Genomic DNA, 19,231 nt, shown 5'->3' with positions numbered 1-19,231 from the left:
TGCGCTGCCGCAGGTCCCCTGTGGACATGCTTTGTATCTCCTCCGGTATCACCAGTCCTTCGATTTCCATCGCAGAAAAAGTAGGTTTAATCTCTCACTGAGGTGGCCATGACCAGCATTCCGCTCCAGAGCACACTAAAAAAACAATCTCGGATCTATGACAGCGTGTCGACCAGAGAGCATTGAGCTTGAGGCGGTGCTCGCTGCGATGCGCAGAGATGAGCACCTGCTAAAGTTGATACCTCCCTTTGAGGCACCGACGGCTGATTGGAACTCGTGTGTCTCTGTGAAGGAACTCGAGTTGCAAAACCGAGCTCCGTCAGGCCAGAGCCTGGTGACCGACAAGCTATACCATGAGCAGGTCTCGCCAGGACCCCCAGTGACTGGCAAGCCGCGAGACCACCCAAAACTACACTCCTTTTACGGTGAGTCCGTCAAGCCGAAGGATTCCAAGGTGAAGGACGCCAAGGTGAACGCCAAGGTGAACACCAAGGTGAATACCAAGGTGAATACCAAGGTGAAGGACTCCAACGCCACAGCACGTCAAGAGGCATCGTTCAGCACGGCGGCTGCTTCCTTGCAAGCGCGAGCGGCAGAGGGCCTTTCTGCTGCTGTAGAAGCGCATGCCAGCGTACAAGAGAGCCGCAAGCGCACCCTTCTTCTGGCCGGCGGATCGACAAAGGCAGACGATCTCGGTGACCTTGCTGAGATTTGCGACGCTGACACTACGCCTCAGCTCGTGCGACTCGCGCTGAGTATGGTGGCCGGCCCCAAAGACCAGGTCCGTGAAGTCGATATCGCAGGCCTTGCGGAACTTAAGCGCATGATCAAGATAAAAATAATCAATCCGATAAGAAGACCTGACTTACACTGCGGCCTATTGCGGGCAGCCAAGGGCGTCCTGCTCTTCGGACCCCCCGGTACTGGGAAAACGACTCTGGCAAAGTGGATCGCTACAGAAGCTGGCTCAACTTTCTTCAATGTCACTTGCGCGACTCTGATATCCAAATTCCATGGAGAAACCGAGTCCATAGTGAAGGCTCTGTTCCGGGTAGCCGAGAAGCTCGCCCCGGCGATCCTGTTCGTTGACGAGATCGATGCCGTGTTAGGAAAAAGGCGCGACAAGGAGGAAGACGCTTCAATCCGCATGAAAAACCAGTTCCTTACGCTCATGGATGGGTTTGACTCGGCCTTGAACACAGTGGTGATCGTAGGAGCGACGAATCGGCCTGACAACCTGGACGAAGCGGCTCTCCGCAGGCTGACCAAACGGGTGCTGGTGCCACTACCCGACGAGGAGTCGCGCACCGCCCAGCTGCGGCACGTCCTCGAAGGCGAGGCTCCGCAGGGGTGTCACCTCTCTGCCAACGACCTGCAGGAGCTGGCCCGAAGAACTGACGGGTGGAACTGCTCCGACATGAAGGCCCTCTGTGTGAAGGCTGGAGAGTTTCCGTATATCGAGGCGCTGGACTCGTATGGAGGAATCGAGCATGTTCCTTCGCACGACGCCTTCCGAGCTATCCAATTCGCAGACTTCATCAGAGCATTTGAATCCGTGCGGCCATCAGCAAATCAGTCCGGAGTCGATTTTGACCGGTGGAACCGCGAGGTAGGGTGTCTCTAAGAGTGTCGACCAGTGGAACCGCGAGGTAGGGCGGATGTCCAGTGTCGACCAGTGGAACCGCGAGTCTAGCGGATGCGGTGTTAGACGAAGAACGCAGTTAAAGTGTTAATGCATGACGACAAAGGCTAATGTTCTTGAACGCTTCTCACGTCACACGTAGCCGACAGCAACTGCCAAAAACTGACGACTGCACCCTGTGTCTCCTCCTGCTCCGCGCTGGTCATCAGGAGATTGTGCCAGTGCAGCGACCAGAGCATCAGGTAGGTAACCGTAGCTCGGCCGACTCGGTGGTTGTTGCGAAGGAGTGTGACGCCGCTCTTGAGGAACACGCGAGCGAAGAGGAGCAGCGAGGAGACCACCTGAGTTGACGCCTTTCCTTCCTCAGCGAGGACTTCCGGACTCGGGTACAGCAGCATCACCAGAATGCTCTCCCCCGAGTTGGACTCCACATCCTTCATCAGAACTTCGTGAAGGTAGGGCAGTCTGGTGAGGACAGAGGCCACGAGGTGATACGTCAAACACAAGCAACGTCTGAGTGAAAGTGTGGCAAAAGACTCACTTGGATGTACCGGGAATCATACAGGACTGAACAAGACGCTCCAGCTTCGGTAGATTCGACTCTACAAGCGACGCTACCTTTTCGGAGTGCGTAGAAGCTATCATGGATTTGAAAATCAGCAGCACGCTGCCCATGGCGTAGGAAGCGCCCATCTCCAGCAACGGAACCACATTCTCCTTCTGGCTCTCCTGGCCCGCCAGCGCACCATAGGTGAGCATCTGATTTACTGCCTTCGAGCAGCCTCGACTGGTAACCAGGTCTGCCTGCAAGCCGTTCCTATCCACAAAGTAGCACACCAGAGAGGCGCTCAGAATAGCGGGATAGAGGCACGCGGCGAGGGGGCTAGGAAGTGCGCTGATGGGGCAGACGTACTCGACTTCCTGGTGTGGCTGCGCTAAACAGATAACATCAAGCAGAGTCATAAACAGGTCCTGCCAGAAGGGCAGCGGCAGCAGGTTCTCCCAGACATCCGGCCTTACGCGGTCAACTACGGAGGCCAGGTGCGCCAGCAGGTGGTACACTGCGGAGACGGAGTACCAACCACAAGTGTGGGCGAGCTGTGCAGGGTGAAGGCCAGTTTTGCGTGTCTTCCCCATCCTCTTCAGGTCCGATTGGATGTCTTGGATGAGGTTGCGGCTGAGCTCCACGGCTTGATCCTGCTGAATGTCTACGTGCCCCCTCGATATTCTCGGCGGATCTACCATCGGCAGGCAATCCGCGAGGTATCGACAAAGCCTGTTGTTCAACAACTGCAGGCCAAAGAGGGTCACGCAGTAGCTGTTCTGGCACCGCAGCTTCTGAATTAGCATGTGGAGATTGTCAACCGCCTCGTTACGAGCTTCCTCCGTGGCGACGGACCCTCCAGAGGAGACCATGGGCAGCAGAAGCGATCCAGATTTACACATGACGTCCACCGTCACGACACAGGTTTTGCATGGGAACCGTGGAGCATCCACGATGTTCAGGTGGTGGTTCTCTATTTGACTCCAGATTGTGGCGAAGGCCCCTGATTTCTGGTTCATCCTTGCCCGTATCCTCGAGATCTTGTCCGTGTAGAGTCGTTCCAGCTGGCCGCCAACTTGCCGAGTAACTACGTGGCAGTCGGTAAGGAGCTTGTCACGCTCCAAACTTCTGTAGAGACTGCTGTGCACAACGCTGGCCTGTTCTTGGAGCTGTCTGAGCCGGGCGTCAAATCCGGCGTCGTCCCTGGTGAGGACTACCCAGGGCGGAATTCTCATACGGCAGTCCTGGTCGGCACTGGAGGCCGTCTCGTCGGCGAGGCGGACGTCAATCATGGCGCTGGCTTCCTCCGTGCACAACTCGACGAGAGACGCGAACACCAGCACCAGGACTGGGAGTTTCTCAGCAGAGAGCATCTGCCAGTTCGTCTTTCCCAGCTCGCTCAAAGCCGCAAAGCGCTGCGGAAACAGAACATACACTATATGCGCGGCTAAATCTTTCGTCTGAGGTGACGCCAGCAGCAAGGTCACAAGCCGCAACGCCATCAGTGCCTTCCAGCAGGTTGGTGTAGGGGCGCTAGGTTTGATGTGCATGGCGTTTATGAGCGCCCGTAGCACCTGCAGAGACGGCTGCGTCTCCCACAACTCCTCTTCTTCCTGTACGAATTTCAGCCATGTTAAAGGCACAGAGGTCGTTAGTGCTGGCAATTGCCTGCCAGCGTCCAGAGGGACGTAGTGATCCGTGCTTCGCATGCCAAGTAAGCACAGCGCGAAAGAGGGCCCCGCCATCTTCTGCGCCTCCAGGGTGGGACGACATGACTGCTCTAGCGCCCACACTGCAAAGGTGGGCAGCGGCATTCGCCAGTGGTTGGGCTCGCAGGCCTCGGCTGGGTAGTGATGCGCACCGAGTCCCGAGGTGGGCTGCAGCGTGAATAGCGTGTCCGACGGGACCAGGTCCAACAGCAGGCACTGGCGGAGGCGTAGGTCCGCTGCGGTATTCCGAAGTATAAGGCGGCCGACGCAAACGTCAGTGGCGTCCATGAGAATATCGTCCGCGAGGGTCAGACCCAAATCCATTAAGCTGTTCGTGAAATAACCCGTTCGGTTGGAGACTGGCAAGCCCATCATGGAGAAGGAAGTCGACTCAGCGCGACCGAGCTTCGCCTCCGCGACCTCCTTGAGGTAGTCGCTCCTCTCCAGCCAAACGATCGTTTGTGCGAAAACGTGGTGGGTGAAGGGGTCAGTCAGTTGCTCATACGAAATGGGCAGCACAGGTAAGCAGTCCTCTATTGCCGCAGTCATTACGTGCTGATAGGCGCGCTGCAGATTGCGCATGTCCTTAGCCATGCGGGGCTTCGCGCAGAGCTCGCCTAGCATATCAGGGTGCCTGCAGGCTACCTGATAGACCATGAACAGAGCCGCCCTCGCGTTCACAAGGTTGTGGGCAGAGCCGTCGCCAAGGTGAGCTAGCGCAGGCGTCCAACTGCAGCTCACCAGCTCCTCCACGTAGGTTCGACCACCAGTCCCCTGAAGTAACCGGTCGAGATCAGCCTTGTGCAGCAATGGGAAGTTGGCCATCTCGAAGAGGTGCACGTCCCAGCGAGTAGTGTGTAAGGTGGGAGCCAGTGCAGCGAACAGCGCATCTCGCTGGAACATTGTACGAAGGAGGGCCAAGCAGTTCGAGTGGGTTGTGTGTCGGAAGGAGTCAGCCAGGTTGTGTCTGGATAGCGATACAGGCCGAGAGGAGCCGCTTGCAATGGTCAAGCACAGGATCATTTGCAGGACCACAGAGTCGGTGGACATCAGCCGCTCAGCGAGGTGTAGCGTCGAGGCAGACCGGGCGTCCCGAGCGAAGAAACACTCCCTCGAAGCTTGCGTCATTAGGGACGTCTCGTGCGTCTCGGTGGGAAGTGGACCTTTGAGGATCATCGAGAGGAAGTTCGTTGTCACGGCGCAGAGCCTCCAGAATGTTACATTGGACTGAAACAATGTGAGCGATTACGAAGCCAAGGCACCTACCAGTCTCTTCGGAGCCGAAGCCGAGTCTTCACCGACACTGGCGGGCCTCACCAGGGCAGGCAGGTAACTGTGTAGTACAAGTTCTAGCACCGCCTGTTCGAGGCCTTTGTCTAGTGTGCCTGCAGGCCGGTTCAAGTTCAGAAACTGTCCTAAGGAGTCCCCGAACCGCCTCCTGTATCCCATGAACTTCATAAAAGTCAGCACCACTGACAGCAGCGTGACTGCGAATCGCCCGTCGTCAGGGGGCGCTGTCGTGTGGGAGCCCAGCGACAACGCCACATCCGTCCGTAACGTCGGCATCAGGTGGTCAACCAAGTCGCGCAAGATGCCGTACATCATAGCGGGGGAGTCCACACGGGAGCAAAGTAGCAGTTCCAGGGCTGCTGCCTTGATGTTTAGCATGGACAGCGTGTTGAGGCCGCTGATGCTGCTGGTTGTGGGGAACTTAAGGCAGTTAAAGGAGGTGTCCATCAGAAGCCGGTAGTCGATGGCTTTATCGAAAACAGACTCTAACGGCAATTTGGAGTAAAGCTGGCTGTACGTTCCGGCGGCCACCACGCCGAGAATGGCCTTGTAGCTGTGGGTCAGCCCCTTGTTAAACGACTCCCGCTCCTCCGTGGAGTTGATGTGATGGTGCAGCTCGTGAAGCGCGCCCCCGACCACAGCGCGAAACATGTCCGAAGTCCGAACCAGGCTGCCAGGTACGTAGAACCACAGGGAGGTGGGTTGATTTGTTAGGGCGTTGGCCACGGCAAGACCAGCGCCCTTCTCGAAGTGGATTCTCGCGAGGCAGCAGCCCGCCAGATTCATGATTTCGGTATGGAGCGGATGGTGGACGGTGTTGGTGAAGGAACTGTTCTCGGAAATGAGTTTCGTGTACAGGTCAGGCAGAGAGTGGAGGGAGCTTCGGTCCACCTGGGCGGCCACCTCGGGAAGAACACGGGTAACCCGACTCATCAGACGAATAAGAGGAATCAAAAACGAACGAGATAGATTCGCCTGGTTGACACGACCCCAACCAACTCACTGCTTGTCCGCTTGCGGAGCGACCTTTGCGCTTGGCGATTTGACGAGCGACTTGCCCCAAGCCTTGCCACATCACCGGCTTGACAAGGCACCGGAGGATGCTGCTGGTCACCAGGGCCGCAAAGACCTGGTCTCTGTAGGAGGTGGTGTAGGCACCCTCCAGGGTCTGAATGCAGGCTGACGTCGTGAGACCAGTCGTGAATGCATGACAAATCGGATCCTCTGAGAAGCAGCCATTTACCACAAAGGCCGCTAAGAGCCCAAGAGGGTTGTCCGTGGACCAGAACTCCTGAGCGGGGGACATAACCGTCGTGTGCTCCTTGACCGCCTTCTTAAACCATTCCGTTAACGGGTCTGTGCTCTCCGTCCACCGCCAGCGTGGGCCGATCAGCTTGGCCGGAGACGTTGTCGACCATCGAGCTGGAGCCGGGTCCAGCGCGCAGAGCACACAGAACACAACACGATTCGAGACTCGCATCCCAGCCTCACGTCGTGTCGAGACACTCTCCTCGTCCAGGAGCATATTGTCGTAGTCCACTGCGGTTGGCCGGTTGCTGTTGGACGTGAGAATCTGCGCGTCGAGCTTCTGATGGTCCACCAAGTGGGGCACCATCCATAGCATCTGCAGCACCGTCTCCGTTTCTAAGGCAAAGAGGGAAACAAGCTGTTGGAGCAGCTCAAAAAGCATGTCGATGAGGTTTCGGCACCTCTGAGCGTTGAGCGAGCAGAGAAGATCGCCACTGGGCGCGGCACTAAAGTTAATAGCGTCGGAAATCGCGTTCTTCAGGGCGTCGACCAGGTTGGAAGCGAATCCCCGGCGGAGCAGCTCTTTGAAGAACTCAAACTGTACGTAGAGGTCTCCGTCAGAACGCGTAAAACGGTCGGAATCGGAGGCCTGCACTCCCAAAGCAGCGCCGCTCATTGCCATGTGCTTCAGCAACGTGATGAGACACAGCAGTTGCGCTTCCTGCTCTCTGTGATATCCTGCTACGACCAGCGCGTTCATGTTGCCACTGCGGTGATTGTCGCGAAGCAGTGCTTCGTAGAAGGTAGCGCAGGCTTTCTGGTCCAGGTTGAGAGCCTGTGACACAGTGCTCAGCCCATGCTTCAGCGACTCCGGCAGGCTGGCCTCAGTCACCGCACTCCGAGAACCGTCCGATCGTGCCAGTTGGCCCGCCTTGTCCACAGGCAGCCCGTAGTGCACCAACGTCATCCGACAATGCTTGGACATGTATTCTGCAAGAGGCATGCCGTCCATGTCAGGAGTCATCAGTGGATGGGTGAACCACTCGGTCCGGCACATTAGAGTCTGAAGGAACTCGCGGTTTGACTCCTCATTGATCTCTCGGTTCCTGAGCAGCAATATTACCTCTTCAAAGAGTTTTTGAAACTGCTCTGATGCCCAGTACTCTCCCATCCAGCGAATTCGGCATTAACGTGCATGGAGGACGCCTTCGAAGAGGAGGAGGGCTACTGTGAAGACGGCGGGTACGAGTACGCAGCCGAGACGGGCTCCAGCACATGCCACCTTCCCTACGCTGAGAGTTCGGCTCGATTTTCCTCCGTCCGACCTTCTGCCACTGCGAAAAGTAGTACTCCGTTGAGGTCCAACGGACCACTCCCTATTGCGTCCTCTAGGAGACGGATGCGTCGCGACGCTCCGAAGTCGGAAAAGGTTCGCGCTGCGCTCCACGGTTTGAAATCACTGCTGCCTCCTGGAGACTACAACGCCTGCATCGTTAGCGACAGCGAGGTCGAAGACGACGTCATTCTGGAGGTATGTAGCTGCATGCCTGAGTGCACATGTGACCAGGTGGATTTCGGCGTTCTGCGTCCAGACATGGACCTTGCCAAGAACGCATCATGCTCACGAATCCTCGTTGAATCCCATAATTCGGTCATGAGAGGCGTAACGCAGTGTCCCAAGTGCCATGGCTATCGGACACAGACTCCAAATCCGAAAGCGGCAAGCCAAGCCACCCCACAGATGATGCAACAGCAAATGGGTCAACAACCTATGGCCCATCCTATGATGGGCCCAGGGCAAACCATGATGGGACCAGGGCAAACCATGATGGGACCAGGGCAAACCATGATGGGCCCAGGGCAAATGATGGGCCAGCCGTTTGGGTATCCTATGCAGATGCCTAGCATGCCTTTCGGACAAGGTGTCTTCCAGCCTCAGATCTATGGTATGCCACAGTTCCAGCAACAACCAATGGCCTTGACCCCCAATTCCCTTAGTTTCCACAACTGTCAGCAAGACACCTGTAACGGTCAAGAAGCATTTTACATGTGAAGTATCGCAAACCTGTAACGGTCAAGAAGCGTTTTACATGTGAAGTATCGCAAATGTAGCTTCGTGGAAATCTACTGATAATGTAGTTAAAAGGAGTTAAGGAAACTACACAAACTACAAGTCATCACGACTCGTTCGCAGCCACGGTAGACTCGTCAACCGTCAATTCCGATTCCTTCGTCGACTCCTCGGTTGTCGATGTTCTGGAACCAACGGCACCAGAGTCCTCTTCGGACTGCGACTTCTCCCCTATTTGTCCCATATGATCCCGAACCCACTTGTCAAACTCGGCGCTGCTCTTCGAGTGCCAGATCCTGACTGCGAGCGATTTGCTCGCGCACCACGCAGCAGTTGATCTCCGCCGAACGCGCGTCCACTCAGAACGGAAAGTCGTAGCCATTATAAAATTATCAGAATTTACCCGAATTAATTTGTCGAGTACGTTTCATAATATCCTCACTGTTTTGCTAGATCCGAAGACTTTGGAGCTTACGTAGCCGTGGAGGAAATTTCGCCCCACAGTATCCGTTGTCAGATGTTAAAAGCACGAAAATTGGGCTCTAATGTACGCCTGGGGTGTCCTCATCAACATTATCGCTGTGAACCTTATCTCACTGGTTGTAATTGTGAAAGCTGTCTTCGATTTGTTCGATCCGCGAGACCTGCAGTTCCTGCAGGGGCATGTAGGACAACTAGCCGCCATTGTAGGCTTGCAGTTCGCCGCCAACGCTCTGTTGGTGCTGCCGGTGGACGTGTATGCGGGCTTTACAGGACTGAGGATACTACCAGACCTATACTGGACCGCAGCGTACCTTTGCTGTTTTTTGTACCTCATGCTACTCGCGCCGTACGCGTTGTTGTTCGCGGGTGCGGAGTCATCACATGGGGCGTCGAAGCCCAATTGGAGGAAGTCTGCGTGGTTCAAAGCCAGCTTCTGGGCGCTGGCAACCTTTGTGATATGCCTAGCTGCGGCAGGACTCCTGTTTTTGCTGATAGGTGAATACGTTGAGGCGGACGCCAGCGGCAATCCTGTGCAACATCACCTAAACTTCGGATACTACGCCATCGCTATAACCTTGTGGATGGGCATTTTATTCGTCACGGTTTTTGGTCCGGTGGGGCTCGTCTCAATACCGCTACACTGTGTATTGCGGTACGTGGATCGTCCGGCTCCCACAACAGCCGAGGAGGCCGAGGACAACCAGAAGGACCTCTTGGAAGTGGCGTCCACGCTGCGGGTCCTGGGTGAAGGACTACGAGCACGCACTGGTCGCGTGATGGCTCTGCGTGGCTGTCGAGGGCGGTGGAAGCGCTACCGTAACGCCGTCGTCGTGGAGAAGTACCTGCACGCCTCCAGCCTCCTACGACGACAGCTCATTGTTCTGCAAAAGAGCGTCAAGTACAAGGGTATTTACACTGTGCAAGCCTGGCTGTGGTTAACTCTTGGCATCGTTTGCGCTGTGATTGGACTGCTATGGACGGTTCAGGTCGGTGAGACCATCCACGCGCGAATCACTGGTCGAATGGCGGCGATGAGGGTGTTCGATCGTCTACTGGCCGCGGCGTCCTCCGGTGGCGCCTTTATCCTGTTGCTGCTGGTATACGGACCGTTCTACGGTTTTCTCTTACTAACGCCGATTTGTGGGTTCTGGAAATTCTTTTCACGGATATTAATTGGTCTGCGAGTGGCCCCACTGAGGAAGAATGGCACTCACGCGGATATGATTGTGGGTCTGACGATGGTCACCACAATCTCCGTTGGAGGGATAAATGTAATGCTGGTCCATACTTGTCCTGAATGGACCGCGGCGGCCTATATCACGGAGGTAATGGGTCGATACTCGACCAACGCCGCCTCGGGCGCCCTCCTAGGTCGCTACCTACCGCTGTTTTGGATATACTTGTCTCTGGAGGCGGCCGCCATCCTGTACTTCGTCTGGCGGCCACGGGATGCCTACCAGTTCCCCTTGGACACCCCAGCAGACCTGGCTGCCGTTCGTGAATTGGCCCAGTCATGGCTAAGAGAAGACTTGGCCCTGGACCGTCAGGGCCGCCTGAAGGAGCATAACACTCTTCGTGAGCTCGGCGAACGCATACAAAAGAAGGAGCTAGATCTGCACGATCAGGGCAGAAACGCAGCAAACGCTGGAGCTCGGGCCGCCTTAAATCCCCGTTTGTCATAATTGTCATGTCAACTGAAGAATGATTTGCTGATCTCCACTTGTTGTTCCACCTCTGTCGCAGCTCCCTGGCCTTCAAATGCAGAGGTATCCGCCTCGTCCACCACAGCAGGCGAGGCACTCGAGAACATGTAGGCTGCGCCTCCACCGAGTATGGCAGCCCCGGCTCCCGCCGCCGCGATGCCCCCAGCCACGGCTGCGGTGTTGCTACCTCCTCCGCCTGCTGGGGTTGGTACTGGGACAGGAGGTGGCACGACAGTAGTAGTCTTGTCGCAGTCAGACACACAGGTGCTGTCGTACCGCTCCTTAATGCAGCGGATAAGGCTGCAGGCGTCCTTTCTGCACTCCGGTCCAAGGTTGGGCAATGCAGTTCTACAGAGAACCGAACAAGGAGCTGAATCGTTACCACCGCCTGAGATCATTTGAGTGCACCCATCGATGATGGGCGAAAGGTCTACAGTGGTGGTTGTGGTGGTGGTGGTGGTGGTCGGCGGACGCGGTGTGGGGGGCGTTGGCGCTGGCGTCGTGGGCGAGGGTTTGTCATCGCATATGGACTGTACCAGGCTCGCCTTCATTATCCGCGCCAGATCAGCTCCCGAGATGTCAGCAGACGCCAGCACAACAGGCACACCGTACAAATACCAATTGTCCAAGGTCATCTTCCACTCTGATTTCACGCCTCCACCTGCCCCCAGCAAGACTACAGTCCTCACAGAGTTTCGGTACAGCATCTCCCTGGCGTCATCAGCTGGAAGAACTTATTTTCAAGTGAGATACCTCTTTCGCCTACCAGTACAGTAATTGGTTGTTGCCGGATCCTGGTTCTTGGAGATGTCGCACTTCTCGAATTTGGGAGATGTAACGTTGGGGGTGGAGCCAGGCGTTCTGTACTGGGCGTCTGTAGCCACAGCGATGAACCGCACCACCGTAAGGCCGTTCTCGTCCACATTGCCACCTTTGAACCATCCCATCTGCTCATCTTTAAGCGCGTAGATGTAGCTGTCGAGCGACGTTGCGGGCTGTCCAAAGGAGGGTTTGGACACCGATTGTCTGATGAGGTCGCCTAACTCCGACTTGCGGTAGTCGACCAGAGACTGCAGGCGCTTGTACGGAACGTTGTTCTGAGGCGACACGTACTTGTCCTCGAAGTATACGAGTCCCACTTTTACGCTGTCAAACATCAGAGTTGCATCCTTAACGAAGGCTTCCACCTGCGTCCCCGTCTCTACTTTGGAGTCCCTATAGCTGAACGTGTTGTCCTGCGTGCGACAAGCACCCAACCGCTCACAAATGAGTACACGAACTCTAGAGCCAGGTTCGACACTCCTCCGTCGGGACAGATCTGTTGATGGGACGCCGGTATCTTACAATGCCTGTAGCGCTGTCCCCTGGCTGTTGTTGGCGCCGAGGCGAGTCCTCCCACGTGTCGCAAAATTGTGGTCCGTACTGCACATGTCGAGATGTTGACGGGTCCTCCAATAGGGATGTGTCCCCGTGAAAATAGTAGCAGCACTCTTCTTCCTGATCGTAAGCCCAGAGCCAGCCATCGTCGCTGAGCGACTGGTTGGACCACACATGGTCTGCGAACTGGTCAGGCAGCACCTCTGGAAGCCCCTTCTCGAAGGGGTAGCGCAGTGCTGCGTAGACCAACCACGCAGGTCCACGCCCGAGGACATTTGACGTCGTCTTCAACTGCATGAACGTTTGGCATGCCTCGCCCTTTTGATCGTGCAGATCAAGAGCCTTCCACATCTCAGGACCGTCAACGCCTGTGAATTGGCTTTGGACATCCCCGGCGAACTGCCGAGACATGAGAGCCTGCATTGCTTTCTGGTTCAGACAGGAGTCGTGAGTGACCCCGGACCCCCAGTGCGTCGCCGGAATGGCGTTCTTTCGGACGACGTCCACTGGGAGTGTGCGTTTGAAGCAATCTGCCTGTGAGGCTGTCTCGGTGCACTTTGCGTCGGTGCACCCCATGAGGTGGCAGTACAGATTGTCAGTCCCTTGACTGAAGGAGCCGAGCTTCTCGCACCAGGCGTAGGTTGAGGCCGCTAAGAAAGATACCATCCATGAAGCCATGATCAACACAGCTTTTATGAAGATATTATTACACAATCTCATCAGCATCTCTCTTCTTGTCGTGGACGGTCAATCTACATCAATTCCTTCTATTTGTCGCTCTCGCTTCGCGCAGGCTTCAATAATCCGATTGATAAATTGCATCCTCCCGGCAGAGATTTCGATTTCGTCCACGGCGGAGGTGATCGCGGCGTCGTCCTTCGCGCAGGGCAAGAGCTCCAGATTCTTGACATGGCTAGCAGTGACGTCTATCAAGTGCTGTATTTTACTGTGGGTGCGCTCAGTTTCTGTGAGGTGGCGTCGATTCCACACCTGTTTGACATCTGCCAGTGAGACAGCGTCCAACGAGGGAATCTGGTCAGCGACTTCCATGATCTCAAGCATTTCGACAGGGTCCACGAGTGTCTCTCCTTTGCTACCTTCAGCTAATAGTTGCCGCCCCCATCCCAAGTCTAGGATGTGTTTGGCTCTGGAAACGTCGTGTAGAAGTGTCTTGGACGAGTTGGAAACCGTCTGAAAGTGAGCTTCGGCGTCCTTTGGAGCTTCAGCCCTGTCTGGGTGCAAAAGTGCCAGAAGATTCTTCCGTTTAGACAGAATCAAGTCGCGGTTGATGTCCCAACTCACAGGTAGGTCCATAACGTAGAACGCGTCTACAGGCAGCTTACTCTGCTTCAGGGGGGAGTACACCTCGCTCGGTGACGGCTTCCTGCACGCACGACAGAACAGGCTGAATGCCTCGTGGTGAGTCCCGCACCTGGAACAAGCCCAGTGAGTGGACCGCTGGGTACTTGGTGTGGCCGTCGCTCACCATTACCCTCGTGGCACTCGGCACCCAAGGAAGCAGGCCAGCAGCAGCGACATGCAAAGAAGTCATAGCAAAATGCCGATAAGACGGATCCGAACTTTCAAAGTAAAACCTAGTGTTGGACGCACATCAAACCGCGAGCCAAATCAACGCTCACAATCCTGTGCAAGTGAAATCAATCTTGTCTCTGCACGTCAAATCATCAGTCTACCAGGCCTCGATATTGTAGCGGCCCTTGATGATCAATTCCGTGATCTTCGCCTCAGCCACCTCGTGGGAAACACCTTCTCTGGAGGTGATGACGTTGCAAACAGCTTTCCTTATGTCAATCGGCACCTGCTTCGCCGAGCCACAAATGTAGAAGTAACCTTCTTGCTCGACGAATCGCTTGTAGAATAGGTCTGGGTCTTTGGAAATTTCATGCTGGACATAATGCTTCTCTTCTTGATCTCGAGAAAAGGCGCATCTCAGCTCGGTAATCACTCCTTCCTCCACCATAGCCTCCATCTCCTCTCCGTAGAGCCAGTCCTTCGCTTGGTAGCGGCACCCAAAGTACACGACAAAGGGGCCGACGTCTCGTCCAATCTGCTTGCACCACGCACGATGCTGGATAAAGGCTCGGAACGGAGCTATGCCCGTTCCCATACCGGCAACTAGCATCGGGACTGAGTCGCTGGGCGGCAAGTTGAACGCAGTTGCCTTGATTTGGCCACACACCACGTGTGACTCATCTTTGCGAGCGGCGAGCCGCCGAATGAAGCCTGTCGCACCTCCAGTCCTCAACTGTCCCTGCGGGTTGTGCCAGTCAACGATGCCCACGCAAAGGTGCAAACTCGTCTCCCCAACGTACTTCTGAGAGGAAGCGATCGAGTAGTACCGGCACTTCATCAGAGGAATCAGGTCAATCATTTCGGCCAGGGAGGGCTTAACCGACTTGAATATGCGGAGAACGTCACAGAACGTCAGCGTCTCTTCCAGGTAGTCTTTGATCCGTTTTTTGCCCTCTGGAGTAGTCAACAAGGACTTCGCGTCCGACTTCTCGACAGCGTCCTTGCAGTGCTTCCACAGGACCTCGTAGAAACCGCGGTTTGGCTTACCCTCGATGTCAAGGCACTCCTCAAACAGCTGACGGACAGTGATGGGCTGCTTGAACAGGCTGAGGTGCTTGACGCTCGAATCGGAGCCTGTCGGCGACACCTTCACCGTGACGTTCGGGTTGAAGCCGAAGTAGGCGCAAAACATATCCACCGACTCCGGAGAGTTGCGTGGCCAGACAGCAAGGGAATCGCCCAAACTATACTGCATGCCGGTGCCCGATAAGTCGAACTCCAGATGCCGAACCTCCACGTCGTAGTCATGTGGGGTGATCCGCTCGTTTTTGACCAACTGGACGTGAGTAGTTCCAAGATGGAGAACAGGCGCACAATCGACGGTAGGGACTTCTTCGACTTTGTAAACAGGAGGATCGGGGTCCTCGGTGACATTCAGCTCCTCGGGAGCCTTGATTGCAAGCAGGTACTCAGGCCACCAGTCTCCGAACGCGGTGTCGTACTTCTCGTCGTCCATGTCGTCGCCTAGCCCAATTGACAGGGCCTCCTGCGCACCCAGCTCAAGGAATTTCTCATGGAACTTCTTGGCTGCAGTGTTGTAGAATACGTACGAGCTGTCCCCCAGTCCGAAAGTGGCTATGGTTACGTTTTGGAAAGGCTTTTCTTCTGGCTGGGCCTTGCACAGAGAAGCCCATAAATCGTGAGCGTTGCTTGGGAACTCGCCTTGGCCAGCGGTGGAGCACACGATAACAACCGTGTGCATTTCCTTCACGTCGTCAGCGTCAACCTCCTCCATCGACCGCACCTTACAGCCCAGATCGCGGGTCCTAAGCGCCTTGCCAATACGTGCGGCAAGCTCTTCCGCGTTGCCCGTCTCCGACCCGTACAGCACGTCGACAGCTGAGTCGTCTTTGCCCACTTGATTGGCCAACGTCAAGTGACCATCATCGCCAAACTCAGCTCGGAATTTAAGCTTGTTGAAGCGATCGACAGCCCACCGGCGGAGCTGCGTGAGCGCCTTTGCGGCCAATTCTGGGTTCATACGCTTCAGAGAGGCGAATCGGTTCTCTCTGTCGATCATGTCCTCAATGTTGGCCTTCAGCTTCTTAGAGTCCATCTGCAAGGGCGGCTCTTCCACCTCAGCCAGAGCGGGGTTGTAGCGATAAAGAGGCCAATAGCCGCTATCAACGGCGAGCTTCGAGTGCAGGATCTGAAGATGGAAGGGTTTGATGTACTGGTGCTCGATGCATGGACTGTAGGCCAGAATCATCGCAGGTCCGTCGTACCTGTCCGCTTCCACGAAGGCTCGCACCGTCTGGGCCATATTCGCGGATGACGCGCAGGAAGCTACGTAGATGTCGCCGTACTCCATCATTAGCATTCCGATGTCCTTCTTGTTACGGGTCCGACCGCCAGAGGCGAACTTATGCACCGCGCCCGCCACAGTAGCCTTCGAAACCTGCCCCCCCGTGTTGGAGTAGACCTCGGTGTCAAGAATGAGGACCTTGATGTTCACACCCTGAGCCAAGACGTGGTCCAGGCCGCCGAAGTCGATGTCGAAGGCCCAACCATCACCGCCCACCATCCAGATGCTGATCTTGGGCAGCTGGTCGGCATTGGCGCACAGATCTCCTAGCGCCGGGTGCTTGTCCTTGACCTCCAGCAGCATCGGCTGCGACTTTTCGTAGACCCGTTGGCAAATGTTCTCATCCTTCCAGTTGCCGCTCCACTCCTCGAGAAGCTTGACCAGCTCGGGGGGGCACAACGCAGCGATGTCAGCAGTCCCCACCACCTGCTCCACCAGCTTCTTGACATGCAGTCGGCGCTCAGTCATGGAAATCACCATCCCGTACCCGTACTCCGCGTTGTCTTCGAAGAGCGAGTTGCCCCAGGCAGGACCGAAGCCCTTCGCGTTGACTGTGTAGGGGACGGCTGGATAGCTCGCTCCCCAGATAGAGGAGCACCCCGTAGCGTTCGCGATGAGGAGGCGCTCGCCGAAAAGCTGTGTAAGCAGCTTAACGTAGGGCGTCTCGCCGCAGCCCTCACAAGCTCCAGAGAACTCCAGCAGCGGCTTATAAAACTGAGAGCCCTTCAAGGTGCTGCGCGCAGCGCCAGGGACCATCTCTCCTCTGTCGGGCAAGTTAATGGCGAAGTTCCAGTGGATCGTCTCCTGATCACGAACTTCGTTAAGCGGAGTCATCGTAAGAGCATCGTCTGGGCATGCTATGGAGCAAAGCTGGCAGCCTGTGCAATCCAAGGGCGCCACCTGGATACGGTACTTGAAAGCAGCCAACTCAGGCACCCCCTTCGACTTCTTGTAGACGAACTCTGACGGAGCGCTGTCGGCCTCGTCGTCGTTCAGCAGGAAAGGTCTGATTGCCGCATGAGGGCATACGAAGGCGCAGTAATTACACTGAGTGCACTTGTCCATGTCGACGATCGGAACTTCCAGAGCGATACCCTTCTTCTCGTAGATCGTGGTACCCAAGGGAAGCCGACCACCTTCGTAGTGCGTGAAGGTGCTTACTGGGATATCAGCGTCCATCCGGTTCACCTTCTTCAACACCGTTTCTGCGAAGTGCCCAGAAGTGCCTGTGGTGTGTGCGATCTCGTCAGTGTCAGTGGTGGACCCACCGTCAGCGTTCAGCCAGGCTGTCTTGTTATACTCAATGTGCACCAGATTCTCCAGAGCGGCGTCAACAGCTTTGTAGTTGGCCTCCACGACGTGCTGTCCCTTCTTGCCGTAACTGCTCTGGATGGCACCCTTGAATAGGGCAAGAGCCTGATCAAAAGGAATCACGTGGGAGAGCTTCCAGAAACACGTCATAAGAATGTTGTTCACTCGGCGGCCCATGTTGGTCTCCTTAGCCACGCGGTAGGCGTTGATAATGTAGACATTGGCGTTCTTCGCAGCAATCTGTCGTTTCGCGTGCGCGGGCAGCTTCTCCTCCAGTTCTTCCGGGCTCCAGACGCAGTTCAGTACGAAGGTGCTGTTCTCGTTGAGATTCTTCGTGACGTCGAAGTCATAGATGTACTGGTCTCGGTGCACCGCTACGAAATCCGCGGCCTCCAGCAGGTACTGGCTGTCGATGGGTTTGGGACCGAACCGCAGATGCGAGACGGTTAGACCGCCGGCCTTGTAGGCGGAGTAGTGGAAAAACCCCTGCACCTGCATCGAGGTGGACTTCCCAATGATTTTAATTACGTTCTTGTTGGCGGAGACCGTACCATCGGAGCCCATACCCCAAAACATGCACTGTCGAGTGCCAACAGGCACGCACATCAGCGTGGGACCCAGCGGAAGGCTGAGATGGGTGACGTCGTCGTTGATACCAACGGTGAAGCGTGAGCGAGAGTCATGTCTCTCCAGGTTGGCATACACCGCAGCAGCCATGGTGGGTGTGAATTCCCGTGACCCCAACCCGTACCGGCCCCCAATCACCTTGATCGGCAATGGACTCAGCTGCTGCACAGAGGCGCAGACATCAAGGAACAGAGGCTCCCCCAGACTCCCGGACTCTTTCGTCTTGTCCAGGACGGCCACACGTCTGGTGGTCTTAGGCAACGCGGCCATGAAGCGTTCCATATCCCAAGGCCTGAAAAGACGCACGAATATGACGCCGCGCTTGGCTCCATGTGTTGGATCAGCCTCCAGGTACTCCCTGACAACTGGCCCGCCATTGCCCATGGTGACCACCACAGACTCTGCAGCCGGATCGCCGAAGAAGTCGAACGTCTGGTACCGGCGGCCGGCTTTAGCCGCGAAGTCGTCCATGACATCCTGGACAATTTGGGCGGCTGCAAAGTAATAGGGGTTGGCCGTCTCGAGGTTCTGGAAGTACACCTCTGGACCTTGGGAGGCCCCTTTGAGGTAGGGGTGGCAAGGGTTCAACCCACGTTGACGAAATTCATGGACGGCGTCCAGTGGGAGGAAGGATCTGATGAACTCATGATCGAACATCAGAACCTTCTGAATCTCATGGCTTATACGAAAGCCATCGTAGAAGTGAACTATAGGGATTGACGCCTTTAGCGTAGCGCAGTGCGCGATCAGTGAAAGATCCACCACTTCCTGAACAGTGCAACCAGTGAGCATGGCGAATCCTGTGGCCCGAGCCGCCATCACATCTGAGTGGTCACCGAAAATCGACAGGGCCTGCCCAGCAACCGCCCTGGCGGAGACGTGAAACACGCAGGGGAGCAACTCGCCTGATATCTTGTACATGGGCGGTATCATGAGGAGGAGGCCCTGGCTAGCCGTGAAAGTCGTAACCAGAGAGCCAACAGAGAGGCCGCCATGAACCGCCCCTGCCGCGCCGCCTTCCGACTGCAGCTGTCGCACAGAGGGAATGTTGCCGAAGACATTCGGCTCATTCGCTGCGCTGAGACTCTCGTAGTGCTCACTGGCAGCGCTAGACGGAGTGATGGGGTAGATAAAAGCGCCATCAGTGCATCGGTAAGCAATAGTAGCTGCAGCTATGCTGCCATCTATTATATCCTGCGTAGTGGTGGTAACACGGCTCGACTCACCTGGTATTGACCTTGCGGAATCTCAACAGATTCGTTCATGGTCGATGGCAAATTATGGATTTTTCTTTACACTAATGATGACGTGGAACACTAACTAGCACT

The 19,231-nt window shown here is 56.0% G+C and overlaps 7 protein-coding genes across 12 annotated transcripts; 3 read left to right on the top strand and 4 right to left on the bottom strand.

The window, feature by feature from the left end:
* Positions 1–157: 157 nt before the first annotated feature.
* On the top strand, positions 158–1,624 carry KVP17_003873 (uncharacterized protein; the record flags this gene model as incomplete). The annotated part of the gene is made up of 1 exon (XM_068521570.1): positions 158–1,624. One exon carries the CDS (start codon positions 158–160, stop codon positions 1,622–1,624), a length of 1,467 nt encoding a protein of 488 aa, XP_068379751.1.
* A 125-nt stretch (positions 1,625–1,749) lies between these two features.
* On the bottom strand, positions 1,750–7,604 carry KVP17_003858 (uncharacterized protein; the record flags this gene model as incomplete). 3 transcript variants are annotated; one of them, XM_068521540.1, is made up of 4 exons in its annotated part: positions 1,750–2,155; positions 2,184–5,122; positions 5,162–6,160; positions 6,189–7,490. In XM_068521540.1, the coding sequence occupies 4 exons, from the start codon at positions 7,488–7,490 to the stop codon at positions 1,750–1,752; spliced, it is 5,646 nt and encodes a 1,881-aa protein (XP_068379726.1). The 3 variants fall into 3 exon arrangements, with proteins under 3 accessions (XP_068379726.1, XP_068379728.1, XP_068379727.1); XM_068521541.1 differs by lacking the exon at positions 1,750–2,155 and having other exon boundaries at positions 2,180–5,122; positions 6,189–7,604; XM_068521542.1 differs by lacking the exons at positions 2,184–5,122; positions 5,162–6,160; positions 6,189–7,490 and having other exon boundaries at positions 1,750–2,082.
* A 24-nt stretch (positions 7,605–7,628) lies between these two features.
* On the top strand, positions 7,629–8,486 carry KVP17_003868 (uncharacterized protein; the record flags this gene model as incomplete). The annotated part of the gene is made up of 1 exon (XM_068521561.1): positions 7,629–8,486. One exon carries the CDS (start codon positions 7,629–7,631, stop codon positions 8,484–8,486), a length of 858 nt encoding a protein of 285 aa, XP_068379744.1.
* Positions 8,487–9,049: 563 nt separating this feature from the next.
* Positions 9,050–10,669, top strand: KVP17_003872 (uncharacterized protein; the record flags this gene model as incomplete). The annotated part of the gene is made up of 1 exon (XM_068521567.1): positions 9,050–10,669. One exon carries the CDS (start codon positions 9,050–9,052, stop codon positions 10,667–10,669), a length of 1,620 nt encoding a protein of 539 aa, XP_068379750.1.
* Positions 10,670–10,677: 8 nt separating this feature from the next.
* On the bottom strand, positions 10,678–12,745 carry KVP17_003862 (uncharacterized protein; the record flags this gene model as incomplete). 3 transcript variants are annotated; one of them, XM_068521548.1, is made up of 4 exons in its annotated part: positions 10,678–11,414; positions 11,457–11,925; positions 11,955–12,008; positions 12,035–12,745. In XM_068521548.1, 4 exons carry the CDS (start codon positions 12,743–12,745, stop codon positions 10,678–10,680), a joined length of 1,971 nt encoding a protein of 656 aa, XP_068379734.1. The 3 variants fall into 3 exon arrangements, with proteins under 3 accessions (XP_068379734.1, XP_068379733.1, XP_068379735.1); XM_068521547.1 differs by lacking the exons at positions 11,955–12,008; positions 12,035–12,745 and having other exon boundaries at positions 11,457–11,847; XM_068521549.1 differs by lacking the exons at positions 10,678–11,414; positions 11,457–11,925 and having other exon boundaries at positions 11,972–12,745.
* A 69-nt stretch (positions 12,746–12,814) lies between these two features.
* KVP17_003865 (uncharacterized protein) lies at positions 12,815–13,619 on the bottom strand (the record flags this gene model as incomplete). 2 transcript variants are annotated; one of them, XM_068521555.1, is made up of 2 exons in its annotated part: positions 12,815–13,525; positions 13,554–13,619. In XM_068521555.1, the coding sequence occupies 2 exons, from the start codon at positions 13,617–13,619 to the stop codon at positions 12,815–12,817; spliced, it is 777 nt and encodes a 258-aa protein (XP_068379738.1). The 2 variants fall into 2 exon arrangements, with proteins under 2 accessions (XP_068379738.1, XP_068379739.1); XM_068521556.1 differs by lacking the exon at positions 13,554–13,619 and having other exon boundaries at positions 12,815–13,381.
* A 138-nt stretch (positions 13,620–13,757) lies between these two features.
* Positions 13,758–19,168, bottom strand: KVP17_003869 (uncharacterized protein; the record flags this gene model as incomplete). Its single annotated transcript, XM_068521562.1, has 2 exons — positions 13,758–19,097; positions 19,130–19,168. The coding sequence occupies 2 exons, from the start codon at positions 19,166–19,168 to the stop codon at positions 13,758–13,760; spliced, it is 5,379 nt and encodes a 1,792-aa protein (XP_068379745.1).
* Between the last annotated feature and the right edge of the window lie 63 nt (positions 19,169–19,231).

The sequence above is a fragment of a genome (genome assembly GCF_019968985.1).
Source record: "MAG: Porospora cf. gigantea B chromosome Unknown PgB_NODE_105_length_39286_cov_126.489, whole genome shotgun sequence".
Taxonomy (NCBI): Eukaryota; Apicomplexa; class Conoidasida; order Eugregarinorida; family Porosporidae; genus Porospora; species Porospora cf. gigantea B.
This window is presented reverse-complemented; position numbering and strand designations above follow the sequence as displayed.